At 43.0% G+C, this 17,618-nt stretch overlaps 1 protein-coding gene across 4 annotated transcripts in view; it reads left to right on the forward strand.

Moving 5' to 3' along the window:
* The window catches only part of ccar1 (cell division cycle and apoptosis regulator 1), a 36,118-nt gene extending 18,824 nt beyond the window's left edge, over positions 1–17,294 (forward strand). For all 4 annotated transcript variants that reach the window (XM_024429526.2, XM_042325304.1, XM_024429536.2 and 1 more), the window contains 9 exons: positions 986–1,174; positions 1,405–1,596; positions 9,127–9,363; positions 10,852–10,999; positions 11,203–11,438; positions 13,647–13,767; positions 14,016–14,216; positions 14,581–14,786; positions 15,713–17,294. In XM_024429526.2, coding sequence (XP_024285294.1) covers positions 986–1,174; positions 1,405–1,596; positions 9,127–9,363; positions 10,852–10,999; positions 11,203–11,438; positions 13,647–13,767; positions 14,016–14,216; positions 14,581–14,786; positions 15,713–15,775 — 1,593 coding nt within the window. In that variant the 3' untranslated portion in view covers positions 15,776–17,294. The remainder of the gene's footprint in view (positions 1–985; positions 1,175–1,404; positions 1,597–9,126; positions 9,364–10,851; positions 11,000–11,202; positions 11,439–13,646; positions 13,768–14,015; positions 14,217–14,580; positions 14,787–15,712) is intronic.
* Positions 17,295–17,618: the final 324 nt, after the last annotated feature.

Genomic DNA, 17,618 nt, shown 5'->3' on the forward strand with positions numbered 1-17,618 from the left:
TCGTTTTTGCAAAACAAATACCTTGCTTTTTCATTGTAAGCTAATTTACTTGTGTGGCTGCTAGCCAAATAGCGTTGCGCTTCTGTTGTCTTCTGAGAAACGATGTTCTGCCGAATGTGTTGCACTAATGTATTTTGTGTGAAGAGAAACTATAGTCACACGGCCCTTATCACTCCATTGAAGCAAAACACCACTGTTGACTTTCAATATAACACTCAGGTTAAATGGTTATGAAAATGCAGGTTTCTGACAGCTAATACAACCCCTGGACCAGGCATAACGTTATAGCCAATTGATACAAATCATTATGCCAGGTAACGTCAGGTTAAGTTTATTTAGCCTTTAACATTTAATTTGGTGTAGGCCATCATATGATTCCCATGCCGTTACGTCTTCAGAAAGTTGCAAGAAATACACATCACTGATACATTCTTTACTATTCTCTACATGTAGACTTTGGATTGAACAAATCTGCGTGCACCGTTTTCTCTAGGGCATTCGGGAAAGAATTGCACAGTTAAACCTAGCACTACAATTGTTCTCTGGGTGATTTATTTAGATTTTTGTGGGGGTTGCACTGGTGCTCCCAAAATAAAATGTCAGGACACACAGCAAAATATCTAGGCTCGACCAAAATTGTCACACTTTAGAGCCCTGATCACAAGTCAATGCATTCTTGTCTGTAGCACCTCAGCAGGGCTAGCATTTTGGTAGTTTACTTGTGCACTTATATTTTATGTATTGTGTGTCTCATTCCAGCATTCCTGTATTGATGTGTAGTAAAGTGGTACAAAAAAAAGCAATCCATTTGTTCAGCACAAAATACATACAGCACAAAATACATTAAAAAAATAAAACACAAAATACATTAAAAAAAATAAACAATCCTTGGGAGTTTCCTATTTTGAATCACATTGTATATCCAGTCCATCCTAAATGTGTAACAAAATAGTTATAAATGATGAACTGACCACCTCTCCTGTAGGTGAATGACCTGCGCAAAGAGCTAGAGTCACGCTCCCTGAGCTCTAAGGGGTTAAAGTCCCAGCTGATCGCACGCCTCACCAAGCAGTTGAAAGTGGAGGAGCAGGTAGAGGAGGCCAAGGAGCCTGAGAAACCAGAGAGCCAGGTCCCTGAGGAGGAGGAGCCTCAACACATGGAGGAAGACAGAGAGGTACAGTACAGGAGGCTAGGGTACTTAAGACTAAGACACTTACTGCTAGGACACTTCTGCTAGGACACTTATGTCTACTGTACTAACACCAAAGCTGAACAGAGGTATGCTTTTAGTGCATTTAGATACAATTAGCACGATGACAAACAACATCACCAGGGATGGCTGATTTCTTGTTTCTGATTATCCCTTCTCTTCATCCCATTTCTCTCTGACTGTCTGTCCATCAGGAGGAAGAGAGGAAGAAGCAGGAGGAGTTGGAGCGCCAGCGCAGAGAGAAGCGCTACGTCCTGCCAGACGAGCCCACTATCATAGTTCACCCCAACTGGGCGGCCAAGAACGGCAAGTTTGACTGCAGCGTCATGTCTCTGAGCGTGCTACTGGACTACAGGGTGGAGGACAACAAGGAACACTCCTTCGAGGTGAGACAACAGTCACACACACAAACACTCACACTTTCAGAGGACATTCAGGACACACACAAAGTCTCAGGACACTCAGTGAACACGAGCATAGACACACGTATTAGCAGCAGCTGCACTGAGTATTGGTATCTCCCAGTCATACACTGAATTTTACACCCCTTCACGAAAATGGTTTGCTCCTACAGACATTGAGTCACTGGCTGTGGCTTGCTATATAAAGCAGGCATTGAGGCATTCAGTTACTGTTTGATTGGTTAGAATGGACAAAACGAGTGACCTAGTCACACCATTTCAGTATCTCAGAAACTGTCTGCCTCCTGGGATTTTCACGCACGACATTGTCTCGGGTTTAAAGAGAATGGTACTACAAACAAAAAACATCCAGTCAACGATACTGTTCCCTCTAAGCTGCGTTCATGCGCAGGTGCACAGCTCCCCTTGGACTGCCGCACAGAAGAAATATCAGCCTCCCCAGAGATGCACGAGATTGAACTTCACTCAACTTTCTAGAGTTTTCCCCTTTAGTTAACACTATCAAGAACGGCATCTCGGAAAGCACCACTCGTTGGTTCTTGTGGTGTAATTGCGTAGGGAATGTTTTCCTAGCACACATTAGGTCCCTTGATGCCAATTGAGCAACGTTTGAACGCCACACCTTGTAGAATCCATTCCCGCAGAATTCAGGCTGTTATCAAATTGTATTTGTCACATCCGCCGAATTCAACAGGTGTAGTAGACCTTACTGTGAAATGCTTACTTAACTTAACCAACAACTCAGTTCAAGAAATAGAGTTAAAATATTTACTAAATAAACTAAACTAAAAAAATAACAATAACGAGGCTATATACAGGGGGTACCGGTTAGTCGGGGTAATTTGTACATGTAGGTAGGGGTAAAGTAACTATGCATAGATAATAAACAGCGAGTAACAACAGTGTAAAAACAAAGGGGGGGTAGGTGTCAATGTAAATAGTCTGGGTTGCCATTTGATTAATTGTTCAGCCGTCTTATGGCTTGGGCGTAGAAGCTGTTAAGGAGCCTTTTGGACCTAGACTTGGCGCTCTGGTACCGCTTGCCGTGCGATAGCAGAGAGATCAGTCTACGACTTGGATGACTGGAGTCTTGGACCATTTTTGGGGTCTTCCTCTGACACCACCTAGTATTTAGGATCTGAATGGCAGGAAGCTTGGCCCCAGTGATGTACTGGGCCATACGCATTACCCTCTGTAGCTCCTTATGGTCTGATGCCAAGCAGTTGCCATACCAGCCGGTGATGCAACCGGTCAGGATGCTCTCGATGGGACAGCTGTAGATCTTTTGGAGTATCTGGGGACCCATGCCAAATCTTTTCAGTCTCCTGCGGGGATAAAGGTGTTGTTCGGCCCTCTTCACGACTGCCTTGGTCTGTTTGGAACATGATAGTTAGTTGGTGATATAGACACCAAGGAACATGAAACTCTCGACCCGCTCCACTTCAGCCCCGTCTATGTTAATGGAGGCCTGTTCAGCCCTCCTTTTCCTGTAGTCCACGATCAGCTCCTTTGTCTTGCTCACATTGAGGGAGAGGAGGTTGTCCTGGCACCATGCAGTCGTGGGTCAGTGAAGACACTTGCCAGTTGGTCTTTGCATGCTCTGAGTACACGTCCTGGTAATCCGTCTGGTCCTGCGGCCTTGAATGTTGACATGTTTTAAAGGTCTTACATCTGCTAAGGAGTGCGTGATCACTAATTTTGGGAGTAAAGGGGTGTCCGACCCGGTATTAGATGGGTGTACCTGATCAACTGGCCACTGAGTGTATACGTATGTACACCGGAAGAATGTACACAATATATGCTAACAATTATATGTACAGCAGTAGATATATTTGTGAGCTATGTCAAGAATCCAGTATATAAATAAATATGTGGTGTGTACAAACAGTGTAACTAAAATACAGAGTGTGTGTTTGAGTTAGAGGTCGACTGATTATGATTTTTCAACGCTGATAGCGATTATTGGAGGACCAAAAAAGCCGATACCGATTAATCGGCCGATTTATAGTAATAAAAATAACATGTTTTATTTGTAATAATGACAATTACAACAATTCTGAATGATCACTTATTTTAACTTAATACATCAATAAAATCAATTTAGCCTCAAATAAATAATGAAACATGTTCAATTTCGTTTAAATAATACAAAAACGCAGTGTTGAAGAAGAAAGTAAAAGTGCAATATGTGCCATGTAATAAAGCTAAAGTTTAACCTCTAGCGTCGAGCAATCCCGTATCCGGGAGCGTAATTATAGCCTCAAGCTCATTACCATAACGCAACGTTAACTATTCATGAAAATCGCAAATGAAATGAAATACATATATTGGCTCACAAGCTTAGCCTTTTGTTAACAACACTGTCATCTCAGATTTTAAAAAATATGCTTTTCAACCATAGCTACTACACAAGCATTTGTGTAAGAGTATTGATAGCTAGCATAGCATTAAGCCTAGCATTCAGCAGGCAACATTTTCACAAAAACAAGAAAAGCATTCAAATAAAATCATTTATCTTTGAAGAACGTCGGATGTTTTCAATGAGGAGACTCTCAGTTAGATAGCAAATGTTCAGTTTTTCCAAAAAGATTACTTGTGTAGGAGAAATCACTCCGTTTTGTTCATCACGTTTGGCTAAGAAAAAAATCTGAAAATGCAGTCTCTACAACGCCGAACTTTTTACCAAATTAACTCCATAATGTCGACAGAAACATGGCAAACGTTGTTTAGAATCAATCCTCAAGGTGTTTTTCACATATCTATTCGATGATAAATCATTCGTGGCAGCTGTGTTTCTCCTCGAAGCAAACGAAAAATACACGCAGCTGGAGATTACGCAATAATTGCAACGGAGGACACCAAGCGGCCACCTGGTAGATGTAGTCTCTTAAGGTCAATCTTCCAATGATTTGCCTACAAATATGTCACAATGCTGTCGGCACCTTGGGGAAACGACAGAAAGTCTAAGCTCATTCGTGACCCATACACAGCCATATAAGGAGACATTGGAACACAGAGCATTCAAAATCTGGGACACTTCCTGTATGAAATTTCATCTTGGTTTCGCCTGTAGCATTAGTTCTGTGGCACTCACAGACAATATCTTTGCGGTTTTGGAAACGTCAGTGTTTTTTTTCCAAAGCTGTCAATTATATGCATAGTCGAGCATCTTTTCGTGGCAAAATATCTTGTTTAAAACGGGAACGTTTTTTTATCCATAAATTAAAAGAGCGCCCCCTATATCCAATAAGTTAAGTTCCTTGCTCAGAACATGAGAACATATGAAAGCTGGTGGTTCCTTTTAACATGAGTCTTCAATATTCCCAGGTAAGTACCTGGTACTTGAATTTCTTGAACTTGAATGCTGTCTGTGTGAGTGGACCAATTCAGTTTGTCTGTGATGTGTATGCCGAGGAACTTAAAACTTGCTACCCTCTCCACTACTGTTCCATCGATGTGGATGGGGGGGGGTGTTCCCTCTGCTGTTTCCTGAAGTCCACAATCATCTCCTTAGTTTTGTTGACGTTGAGTGTGAGGTTATTTTCCTGACACCACACTCCGAGGGCCCTCACCTCCTCCCTGTAGGCCGTCTCGTCGTTGTTGGTAATCAAGCCTACCACTGTTGTGTCGTCCGCAAACTTGATGATTGAGTTGGAGCGTGCATGGCCACGCAGTCGTGGGTGAACAGGGAGTACAGGAGGGGGCTCAGAACGCACCCTTGTGGGGCCCCAGTGTTGAGGATCAGCGGGGAGGAGATGTTGTTGCCTACCCTCACCACCTGGGGGCGGCCCGTCAGGAAGTCCAGTACCCAGTTGCACAGGGCGGGGTCGAGACCCAGGGTCTCGAGCTTGATGACGAGCTTGGAGGGTACTATGGTGTTGAATGCCGAGCTGTAGTCGATGAACAGCATTCTCACATAGGTATTCCTCTTGTCCAGATGGGTTAGGGCAGTGTGGTTGAGATTGCATCGTCTGTGGACCTATTTGGGCGGTAAGCAAATTGGAGTGGGTCAAGGGTGTCAGGTAGGGTGGAGGTGATATGGTCCTTGACTAGTCTCTCAAAGCACTTCATGATGACGGATGTGAGTGCTACGGGCGGTAGTCGTTTAGCTCAGTTACCTTAGCTTTCTTGGGAACAGGAACAATGGTGGCCCTCTTGAAGCATGTGGGAACAGCAGACTGGTATAGGGATTGGTTGAATATGTCCGTAAACACACCGGCCAGCTGGTCTGCGCATGCTCTGAGGGCGCGGCTGGGGATGCCGTCTGGGCCTGCAGCCTTGCGAGGTTAACACGTTTAAATGTCTTACTCACTTCGGCTGCAGTGAAGGAGAGACCGCATGATTCCGTTGCAGGCCGTGTCAGTGGCACTGTATTGTCCTCAAAGCGGGCAAAAAGTTATTTAGTCTGCATGGGAGCAAGACATCCTGGTCCGTGACTGGGCTGGGTTTCTTCCTGTAGTCCGTGATTGACTGTAGACCCTGCCACATACCTCTTGTGTCTGAGCCGTTGAATTGAGATTCTACTTTGTCTCTGTACTGGCGCTTAGCTTGTTTGATAGCCTTGCGGAGGGAATAGCTGCACTGTTTGTATTCAGTCATGTTACCAGACACCTTGCCCTGATTAAAAGCAGTGGTTCGTGCCTTCAGTTTCACACGAATGCTGCCATCAATCCACGGTTTCTGGTTAGGGAATGTTTTAATCGTTGCTATGGGAACGACATCTTCAACGCACGTTCTAATGAACTCGCACACCGTATCAGCGTATTCGTCAATGTTGTTGTCTGACGCAATACGAAACATCTCCCAGTCCACGTGATGGAAGCAGTCTTGGAGTGTGGAGTCAGCTTGGTCGGACCAGCGTTGGACAGACCTCAGCGTGGGAGCTTCTTGTTTTAGTTTCTGTCTGTAGGCAGGGATCAACAAAATGGAGTCGTGGTCAGCTTTTCCGAAAGGGGGCGGGGCAGGGCCTTATATGCGTCGCGGAAGTTAGAGTAACAATGATCCAGGGTCTTTCCACCCCTGGTTGCGCAATCAATATGCTGATAAAATTTAGGAGTCTTGTTTTCAGATTAGCCTTGTTAAAATCCCCAGCTACAATGAATGCAGCCTCCGGATAAATCGTTTCCAGTTTGCAGAGAGTTAAATAAAGTTCGTTCAGAGCCATCGATGTGTCTGCTTGGGGGATATATACGGCTGTGATTATAATCGAAGAGAATTCTCTTGGTAGATAATGCGGTCTACATTTGATTGTGAGGAATTCTAAATCAGGTGAACAGAAGGATTTGAGTTCCTGTATGTTTCCTTCATCACACCATGTCACGTTGGCCATAAGGCATACGCCCCCGCCCGTCTTCTTACCAGAGAGATGTTTGTTTCTGTCGGCGCGATGCGTGGAGAAACCCGCTGGCTGCACCGCTTCGGATTGCGTCTCTCCAGTGAGCCATGTTTCTGTGAAGCAGAGAACGTTACAGTCTCTGATGTCCCTCTGGAATGCTACCCTTGCTCGGATTTCATCAACCTTGTTGTCAAGAGACTGGACATTGGCAAGAAGAATGCTGGGGAGTGGTGCACGATGTGCCCGTCTCCGGAGTCTGACCAGAAGACCGCTTCGTTTCCCTCTTTTTCTGAGTCGTTTTTTTTTTGGTCGCTGCATGTGATCCACTCGGTTACACTGGTTGTAAGGCAGAACTCAGGATCCGCATCGCGAAAAACATATTCTTGGTCGTACTGATGGTGAGTTGACGCTGATCTTATATTCAGTAGTTCTTGTCGGCTGTATGTAAAGAAACCTAAGATGACCTGGGGTACTAGTGTAAGAAATAACACAAAAACAAAAAACTGCATAGTTTCCTAGGAACGCGAAGCGAGGCGGCCATCTCTGTCGGCGCCGGAAGTAGTACCTGATTTTGATTTGATTTTTGATTTGATTTGATTTTTGAAGTTTTAGGGTGTAGTTATTATAGGAATTATAGGACTATTTCTCTCTCTACCATTTGTATTTCCTTTACCTTTGACTATTGGATGTTCTTATAGGCACTTTAGTATTGCCAGTGTAACAGTATAGCTTCTGTCCCTCTCCTCGCCCCTACCCGGGCTCGAACCAGGAACACATCGACAACAGCCACCCTCGAAGCATTGTTACCCATCGCTCCACAAAAGCCGCAGCCCTGGCAGAGCAAGGGGAACAACTACTCCAAGTCTCAGAGCGAGTGACGTCACCGATTGAAACGCTATTAGCGCGCTAGCTAACTAGCTAACCATTTCACATCGGTTACACCAGCCTAATCTCGGGAGTTGTTAGGCTTGAAGTCATAAACAGCTCAATGCTTGAAGCATTGCGAAGAGCTGCTGGCAAACGCATGTAAGTGCTGTTTGAATGAATGCTTACGAGCCTGCTGCTGCCTACCATCGCTTAGTCAGACTGCTCTATCAAATATCAAATCATAGACTTAATTATAACATAATAACACACAGAAATACGAGCCTTGGGTCTTTAATATGGTCAAATCTGGAAAATATCATTTCAAAAACAAAACTTTTATTCTTTCAGTGAAATACGGAACAGTTCCGTATTTTATCAAACGGGTTGCATACCTAAGTCTAAATATTACTGTTACATTGTACAACCTTCAATGTTATGGCATAATTATGTACAATTCTGGCAAATTAATTACGGTCTTTGTTAGGAATAAATGGACTTCACACAGTTCGCAACGAGCCAGGCAGCCCAAACGGCTGCATATACCCTGACTGCTTGCACGGAACGCAAGAGAAGTGACACAATTTCCCTAATTATAAGAAATTCATGTTAGCAGGCAATATTAACTAAATATGCAGGTTTAAAAATATATACTTGTGTATTGATTTTAAAGAAAGGCATTGATGTTTATGGTTAGGTTTGGTGCAACAACAGTGCTAAATCATCACCCGTTTGGCGAAGTAGGCTGTGATTCGATGAGAAATTAACAGGCACCGCATCGATTATATGCAACGCAGGACACGCTAGATAAATTAGTAATATCATCAACCATGTGTAGTTAACTAGTGATTGTAAGGCAGGTGGATGGACTGGTAACCGGAAGGTTGCAAAAACAAATCCCGAGCTGACAAGGTAAAAATCTGTCGTTCTGCCCCTGAACAAGGCAGTTAACCCACTGTTCCTAGGCCATCATTGAAAATAAGAATGTTTTCTTAACTGACTTGCCGAGTTAAATTAAGGTGTAAAAAAATTAAAAATAAATCCGATTTCTGATTGTTATGAAAACATTCTCGGTCGACCTCTAATTTGAGTATTAGGTTTGTGTGTGTGCATCACCTGATATATGGCTAGGGATGGCTGTTCAACTGATGGCATGGTAATCAAAGCTGTTTTTTAGTCTTGGTCTTGGTACTGATGCACCTGTACTGTCTCCGTCTGCCAGAAGGTAGCCCAGTGACGTCCTTAATAAGATTTGCATCAAAAGGTATCGTGTCTCTGTCTCCTCTTCTCTCCAGGTTTCTCTGTTTGCGGAGCTGTTTAACGAGATGCTACAGAGAGACTTTGGCTACAGGATTTTCAAGGCCCTGGCCTCTGTGCCTTGCAAGGATGACAAGAAAGACAAGAAGGATAAAGCCAAGAAGGAGGCAGAAAAGAAGGAGGCAGAGAAGAAATCAGATGTGAAGAAAGTGAAAGAAGAGGAGAATGGAGAGCCGGTGACAAAGAAGGCAAAAGAGGAGGAACCGGAGAAGAAGGTAGGTGGTTCATAGCTCTCGAGAGTGAATTGTATTTATATTGAGAAAAAGTAGGTGGGAGGTTCATGGCTCTTGAGTGAATTGTATTTACAGTGCTTTCAGAAGGTATTCATACCCCTTCCTTGACTTATTCCCCATTTTATTGTTACAGCCTGAATTCATTAAATTTTTCCTCACCCATCTACACACAATACCCCATAATGACAAAGTGAAAACATGTTTTTAGAAATGTTTGATTACAGCTGTGTCTTTCTGGGTAAGTCTCTTAAGAGCTTTCCACACCTGGATTGTGCAACATTTTCCCATTATTCATTGTTAGACAACCATTTTCAGGTCTTGCCATAGATTTTCAAGCAGATTTAAGTCAAAACTGTAACTCAGCCACACGGGCACATTCACAGTCTTCTTGGTAAGCAAATCCAGTGTAGATTTGTCCTTGTTAATATCCCAGTGTCTGGTGGGAAGCAGACTGAACCAGGTTTTCCTCTAGGATTTTCCTTGTGCTTTGCTCCATTCTGGTTCTTTTGTATCATGAGAAACTCCCCAGTCCTTAATGATTACAAGCATACCCATAACATGATGCAGCCACCACTATGCTTGAAAATATGGGGCGTGGTACTCGGTAATGTGTTGTATTAGATTTACCCCAACCATAAGATTTGTATTCAGGACAAAAAAATAAATTGCTTTGCCACAGTTTCTGTACAGGCTTCCTTTTTTTCACTTGATCCATCCTCAGTTTTCTCCTATCACAGCCATTAAACTCTGCAGCTGTTTTAAAGTCACCAATGGCCTCATGGTGAAATCCCTGAGATGTTTCCTTCCTTCCGGCAACTGAGTTAGGAAAGATGCCTGTATCTTTGTAGTGACTGGCTGTATTGATACACCATCCAAAGTGTAATTAATAACTTCACCCTGCTCAAAGAGATATTCGATGTCTGCTTTTTTAAAAATTGTATGACCAATAAGGTGCCCTTATTTGCGAGGCATTGGAAAACCTCCCTGGTCTTTGATTGAATCTGTGTTTGAAATTCACTGCTCGACTGAGAGACCTTAAAGATAATTTAAAATGTGGGTTACAGAGATGGGGTAGTTATTAATAAAATCATGTTAAACACTATAATTGCACACAGAGTGAGTCCATGCAACTTATTATGTGGTTTGTTTAGCACATTTGAACTCCTGAACTTATTTAGGCGTGCCACAACAAAGGATTTGAATATGTATGGACTCGACATTTGAGCTCAAGACATTTGTATTTTTCTATTTTGAAAAACATAATTCCACTTTGACAATATGGGGTATTTTTTGTAGACCAGGGACACCATTTTTAATCAGGCTGTAACACAACAAATTGTGGAAAAAGTCAATGGGTGGTGAAGGCACTGAACATACAAAGTTTGCTCCATGATGTAAAGGAAGTGCTTGGTTTTTCAAACAGCCTGCTAGTTCTAAGTTGTGCCTGTGCTATGTATTTTCCAAACCCAGGAGGAGGGTGAGAAGGAGGAGGAGAAAGTGCTGAAGGAGGATTCTATAGATGCGGAAGAGAAGGAGGAGGAGGATGAGAGCAGCAACACTAATGCTGAGGAGTACGACCCTCTGGAGGCCGAAGATGCTGATGACGATGACGAAGATGGTACATACAATGCAATGCCCCTGTCCTGATTCATTATGGGCCTGTGTCCAGGACACAAATTAGCACTAGTTCTGGACTAAAAAGCATGCTCAAGAGGATCACTATAACAAACCCTAGAAGTGTTAAGAAATTATTCCCTGTACGTTTCACACAATTTCACCAGTACAAATCTGACTGACGGACTTCTGGCGATTCTTTCTCAGATAAAGACGATGAGGACTCTAACGGCAGGGACAGGAGAGATGACCGCAGCAGCAGAGATGACAGGAAGTCCAAAGAGCGGTCCTCTAAAGACAAGGAGAAGAAGCAGATGGTGACCTACAACAAGGACCTGCTTATGGCCTTTGTCTACTTTGACCAGAGCCACTGTGGCTACCTGCTGGAGAAAGACCTGGAGGACATCATGTACACACTGGGGTTACATCTGTCTAGAGCCCAGGTATATATACACACACACACACACACACTGGGGTTACATCTGTCTAGAGCCCAGGTATACACACACACACACACTGGGGTTACATCTGTCTAGAGCCCAGGTATATACACACACACACACTGGGGTTACATCTGTCTAGAGCCCAGGTATACACACACACACACACACTGGGGTTACATCTGTCTAGAGCCCAGGTATATACACACACACACACACTGGGGTTACATCTGTCTAGAGCCCAGGTATATACACACACACACACACTGGGGTTACATCTGTCTAGAGCCCAGGTATACACACACTGGGGTTACATCTGTCTAGAGCCCAGGTATATACACACACACACACACACACTGGGGTTACATCTGTCTAGAGCCCAGGTATATACACACACACACACTGGGGTTACATCTGTCTAGAGCCCAGGTATATACACACACACACACTGGGGTTACATCTGTCTAGAGCCCAGGTATATACACACACACACACACACTGGGGTTAAATCTGTCTAGAGCCCAGGTATATACACACACACACTGGGGTTACATCTGTCTAGAGCCCAGGTTTATACACACACACACACACACACACACATACTGGGGTTACATCTGTCTAGAGCCCAGGTATATACACACACATACTGGGGTTACATCTGTCTAGAGCCCAGGTATATACACACACACACTGGGGTTACATCTGTCTAGAGCCCAGGTATATATACACACACACTGGGGTTACATCTGTCTAGAGCCCAGGTATATACACACACGCACTGGGGTTACATCTGTCTAGAGCCTAGGTATATACACACACACACACACACACACACACTGGGGTTACATCTGTCTAGAGCCCAGGTATATACACACACACACACACTGGTTACATCTGTCTAGAGCCCAGGTATATACACACACACACTGGGGTTACATCTGTCTAGAGCCCAGGTATATACACACACACACTGGGGTTACATCTGTCTAGAGCCTAGGTATATACACACACACATTGGGGTTACATCTGTCTAGAGCCCAGGTGTATACACACACACACACTCTGGGGTTACATCTGTCCAGAGCCTAGGTATATACACACACACACACTGGGGTTACATCTGTCTAGAGCCTAGGTATATACACACACACATTGGGGTTACATCTGTCTAGAGCCTAGGTATATACACACACACACACTGGGGTTACATCTGTCTAGAGCCTAGGTATATACACACACACATTGGGGTTACATCTGTCTAGAGCCTAGGTATATATACACACACACACTGGGGTTACATCTGTCTAGAGCCTAGGTATATACACACACACACACTGGGGTTACATCTGTCTAGAGCCTAGGTATATACACACACACTGGGGTTACATCTGTCTAGAGCCTAGGTATATACACACACACACACTGGGGTTACATCTGTCTAGAGCCTAGGTATATACACACACACACACTGGGGTTACATCTGTCTAGAGCCTAGGTATATACACACACACATTGGGGTTACATCTGTCTAGAGCCTAGGTATATATACACACACACACTGGGGTTACATCTGTCTAGAGCCTAGGTATATACACACACACACACTGGGGTTACATCTGTCTAGAGCCTAGGTATATACACACACACACTGGGGTTACATCTGTCTAGAGCCTAGGTATATACACACACACACACTGGGGTTACATCTGTCTAGAGCCTAGGTATATACACACACACACACTGGGGTTACATCTGTCTAGAGCCTAGGTATATACACACACACATTGGGGTTACATCTGTCTAGAGCCTAGGTATATACACACACACACACTGGGGTTACATCTGTCTAGAGCCTAGGTATATACACACACACATTGGGGTTACATCTGTCTAGAGCCTAGGTATATATACACACACACACTGGGGTTACATCTGTCTAGAGCCTAGGTATATACACACACACACACTGGGGTTACATCTGTCTAGAGCCTAGGTATATACACACACACACTGGGGTTACATCTGTCTAGAGCCCAGGTGTATACACACACACACACTCTGGGGTTACATCTGTCCAGAGCCTAGGTATATACACACACACACACTGGGGCTTGAGCTCAAGGTTACACACGCCTGCCCTGCTATTTTTATATTCATCACAATATATGTGATTGTTCATTTGTTTTTTTCATAATGTTGATTAATTTGCAGGTAAAGAAGTTGTTGAACAAGCCGGTGGTGAGAGAGTCGTGTTACTACCGTAAACTGACGGACGCAGCTAAAGATGAGTCTGCTCCTTCCTTCAGTGAACCCCTGCTAGACAACCTGCTAGGTGAGGGAAGGAGACCTGGCACTGGAATGGGTTATTCATTTTCTCTTTTTGACTTGTCTCAAAGCATTTTTTAAAGCTTCACTAAGGTGGATTGGAATGATCCATTCCTTCACCAATGCTTTCTGTGAATATCCAACATCCTAGTTAGAACTGACATAGTGTGGTTTATTTTTGAGTCTGACACTCTCTCTCTCTCTCCCTCCCTCTGCCTTTCCTCCTCGATCACCACCTCTCTCCTCCCTCCTCAGGTAACCGTGCCTTGCTGCCCATGCTTGTGTCTCGTGGCCAGGCAGCGCCAGTGGAGGCTAGTGAGTCTGGAGGCGGCAGCAGTCTAATAGTGTATAATGGAGCCATGGTGGACGTGGGCAGCATCATGCAGAAACTGGACAAGAGTGAGAAGGCCAGGGAGGAGATTGAGCAGAAACTCATGGTGCAGGACTCCAAGATGGGTAAGAGACAAGTCACCTCAACAGATTTACTCAGGCCACTACGAGCTCCCTCTACTTACTATCCGTGGCATCATTCTGTGCCTCACTCCAAGGGAGCCACTACTTATCTTTTCTGATCATTGTTAAACTCAGACTGGCTTTTTTAGGTCTTCAAAGGTCTTTTAAGCTCAGACGGCTTTGACGCAATGTTATCTTAATTCTACGACCTGATGGCATTAGAATTGCCCCTTGTGGGAGGAAAAAAATATCCTATGTATTTATAATACCTGCAATTGGTGAATGAACTTCAACCGGAAAAAAGTCTAATTTAATCGAATGTATTCCTGAGTGTCTAAACCTGTATGTGTGCGTTGTTGTGTTCCAGCCGAGGACACCAAGCAAATCCTCCAGCTGGTATCAGCTAACCGAGCCCTGTCTAAAGATCTGGAAGAGGTGAAGGGAACTCTGGGCCAGACGGAGAACAACTTCAGAGCTACGGTGGAAGAGAAGACTGTCTACCACGACCAGCTCAGCAGGACACTCAACAACCTGGGCAACACCATTAAGGAACTTCAGGGAGTCCTCAAAAAGGTAGAATTGATTTATTGGTAGACATGAGTTGGTTTTAAATGGTGATATTCATGGATTTACATTAGGTCTGGAAGAAAGCACCTTACAATTGCTGGTGGATTGAGTTAGTTGTTAATGGGAGATTTGCATGAAACTTTAAGTTATGTTTAATAATCAGCCCAAACCAACTGTGATAAGAAAGAAATGTACTTGTCGTACAACCGTCAAAGTTTCACTATTGCCCCTTTCAGACAAATGGAATGTGGCGCCTTGAAAGTGCCTCGGCTACGGCATGTTTGTTTGTCTGAAAAGGTGCGCAATGAATTTTTAAATGCGGCCACAAAACCTTCTCTGGAGATAGTTAAGAAGCGCCACTGAACAGGCAATTAACTTGTCTCTAACGGCTGCTTCTATAGCGGGACTAACGTCCATCACTTGGTCAATCAAATGACCTCGAGCTGCCTGCGCGCAGCCTGCCTTCACACAGACTCCTCCCTCCTAAAAAAAGTACTTTGAATTTTGTTAAATACAATGGCTTACCAATACATTTAGTCTAAAGAAAACACATCTATCTACCTTGCTATAAAGAAACAGCAGAAAAACAACACAACAACCCATCAATCAGCAATGTTTATTGTTGTCAGGGAAACGATACCGAGCAGAATTCTACTGGCTGAAAAAGTACAGACACTTCTGATGCGGCACTTTAAAAAATTGTCTGAAAGGTTATCAATTTCTGTTATCAATTGCTGCGTTACTGTAGTGACGTCCTATGTATGAAAAGGGTATATGTTACATAATGCATTCATAAGCAGTACAGCTATAACGTGACACATACGCCTAAAATACTGTTCATAAAGAGCTCATTAGTTTGCAGAATACCGCCAAACATTGTTCTATTTTTGTATGTTGAAATGAACTGAAGAATTCCTGTCTTGTTTCTCCAGGAGGTTCCTTCAGAAGCCGCAGCTGACCAAAAATCCCAAACAACTAATGGTTCAGACGAATGAAAGAATGAGTTGTGTAATCGGACACACTTCTTACAAATCCTGTACATATGCACTAAAAACCAGTTTCATTTGGGTCTATAGTAGTTGTTTTCTCTCTCATGGCCATAAATAGATTGGCATTGTGTGGCTGAATCCCAAAGGGCACCCTATTCCCTATATAGTGCACTACTTTTGAACAGGACACATTGGGCTCTGGTCAAAAGTAGTGCCCTATGTAGGGAATAGGGTGGCATTTGGGACTTAGCGTTCACTTAATTAGTTCTAATGTTTTTAAGTGACCTCACTGTTTCTACCTGAAAATAAAATGTTAATTTCATTGGTTTGAAATGTTAGTTTGATTCTCGGGTTATTATGATGCGTTCTAATTGTGAAACTATTAATAACTATTTTGTTCAAAATTGTGTTCATTTCATTGAGAAGTGCTTCTTTGCTTACGGTATACATTTTTCATTTTTGTAGCTGCCTCAATTGCTCATGATAATTTAAATGTTTTGTTTTAGTCTGCATTGGTTTACTCGTTCATAGCCCTACCCAAATTAGTAACACAACATTGATGCCAGTATGTGTGAGTAGTACCTTATATCAGATCATTCTAATTAGCAATAATGGTGTTATTTATGTTCAAGTGAATTCATAAAAAAATATATATTTAAAATAAATAAACAATGATATTTAGAGGGGAGGGATGAGGACCTTGAAGAAGATATGTTTTTGATGAGTCAACAGAATGACTATAACATGTTCCTCCTCTTCTCCCTGACAGCTGATCAATAAAGTAATTGATAATTTTGTATTTCCTCATCCTACTAATCTATGTAACTGACAAGACTGGCTGCCACTGTGTTGAGACATGGGTTGTATTCATTAGGAAACACTAACAAAGTAACGGATTCTTATTGGACATGTTCAGATAGTACCTCCCCATTTTGGCCAGTTTGCTTCCGTTTAGTCCCCAATGAATACGACAGTGGTATTGCATGCATCTCCTTATGAGAAACCTCAGTCTCTTGAGGCCTCTTCCAGTAGCAAGCTTGTTTGATCCCAGGAGTTGTGAGACCATGGTAGTCAGTCAGTCGTGTGGTCTATGTTACATCTATCCAGGGTGGGATTGTTTAGCATTGAGTTGTTTGTTTATTGAAAGTGAAGTAAATGCAAAGCCAAACCATAAGCTGATTGTCACAACTAACATCAAAGGAACTGGAGCCCTAGGTCTCATCCTGCCTTTTGACCACAGATAGAATGGTTGTGATTCTAGACTAAAACAACATGAGAATACTACTGGAGTTCTGTTGTAGAATTATGGATGTTCTAGAAGTGATGTTTTCTGTTCTGGGGTTGTTGTAAAACTGTGTGAGGAGTTATGATTCTGTCCCTCAATGTTTGGGCACCAGGTGTGATGGTGTATGTATGCATTTCTGGATGAGAGCCTAACTTGACACATGAGCCCAAAGCATATACTTTTTCTATTGAAAATGTACTGTATGGCTGTCCTGTGCAGAATTAAAGGAGTCCATTTTAACATTTTGTCTTATTTTTTTTTGTCCTGTATTTTAGAGATGTTTTGTATGTAAAATAAAATGTGTACAGTATATTTTGGTTAACATTGATATTGAAATGCTTATTGCAATGAAAGATATGGAAAATGCTTATTGGAGAGCAATTTATTCAAAATATTCTTATGTGTAAAAGTCTGTTACTGGAAGTAGAATTTAGAAAGATGTAATAGAATGACAACCACCAGGGGGCATTGTATGTTCTTTGAATGGTTTCAACACATCTGACGTCTGTGCATTGTTTTGGTGTGTGTTCCTCCTGGTGATGTATTGTTGCTAGTCAGTTTTTG

This window comes from Oncorhynchus tshawytscha, linkage group LG01, assembly GCF_018296145.1.
Source record: "Oncorhynchus tshawytscha isolate Ot180627B linkage group LG01, Otsh_v2.0, whole genome shotgun sequence".
Taxonomy (NCBI): Eukaryota; Metazoa; Chordata; class Actinopteri; order Salmoniformes; family Salmonidae; genus Oncorhynchus; species Oncorhynchus tshawytscha.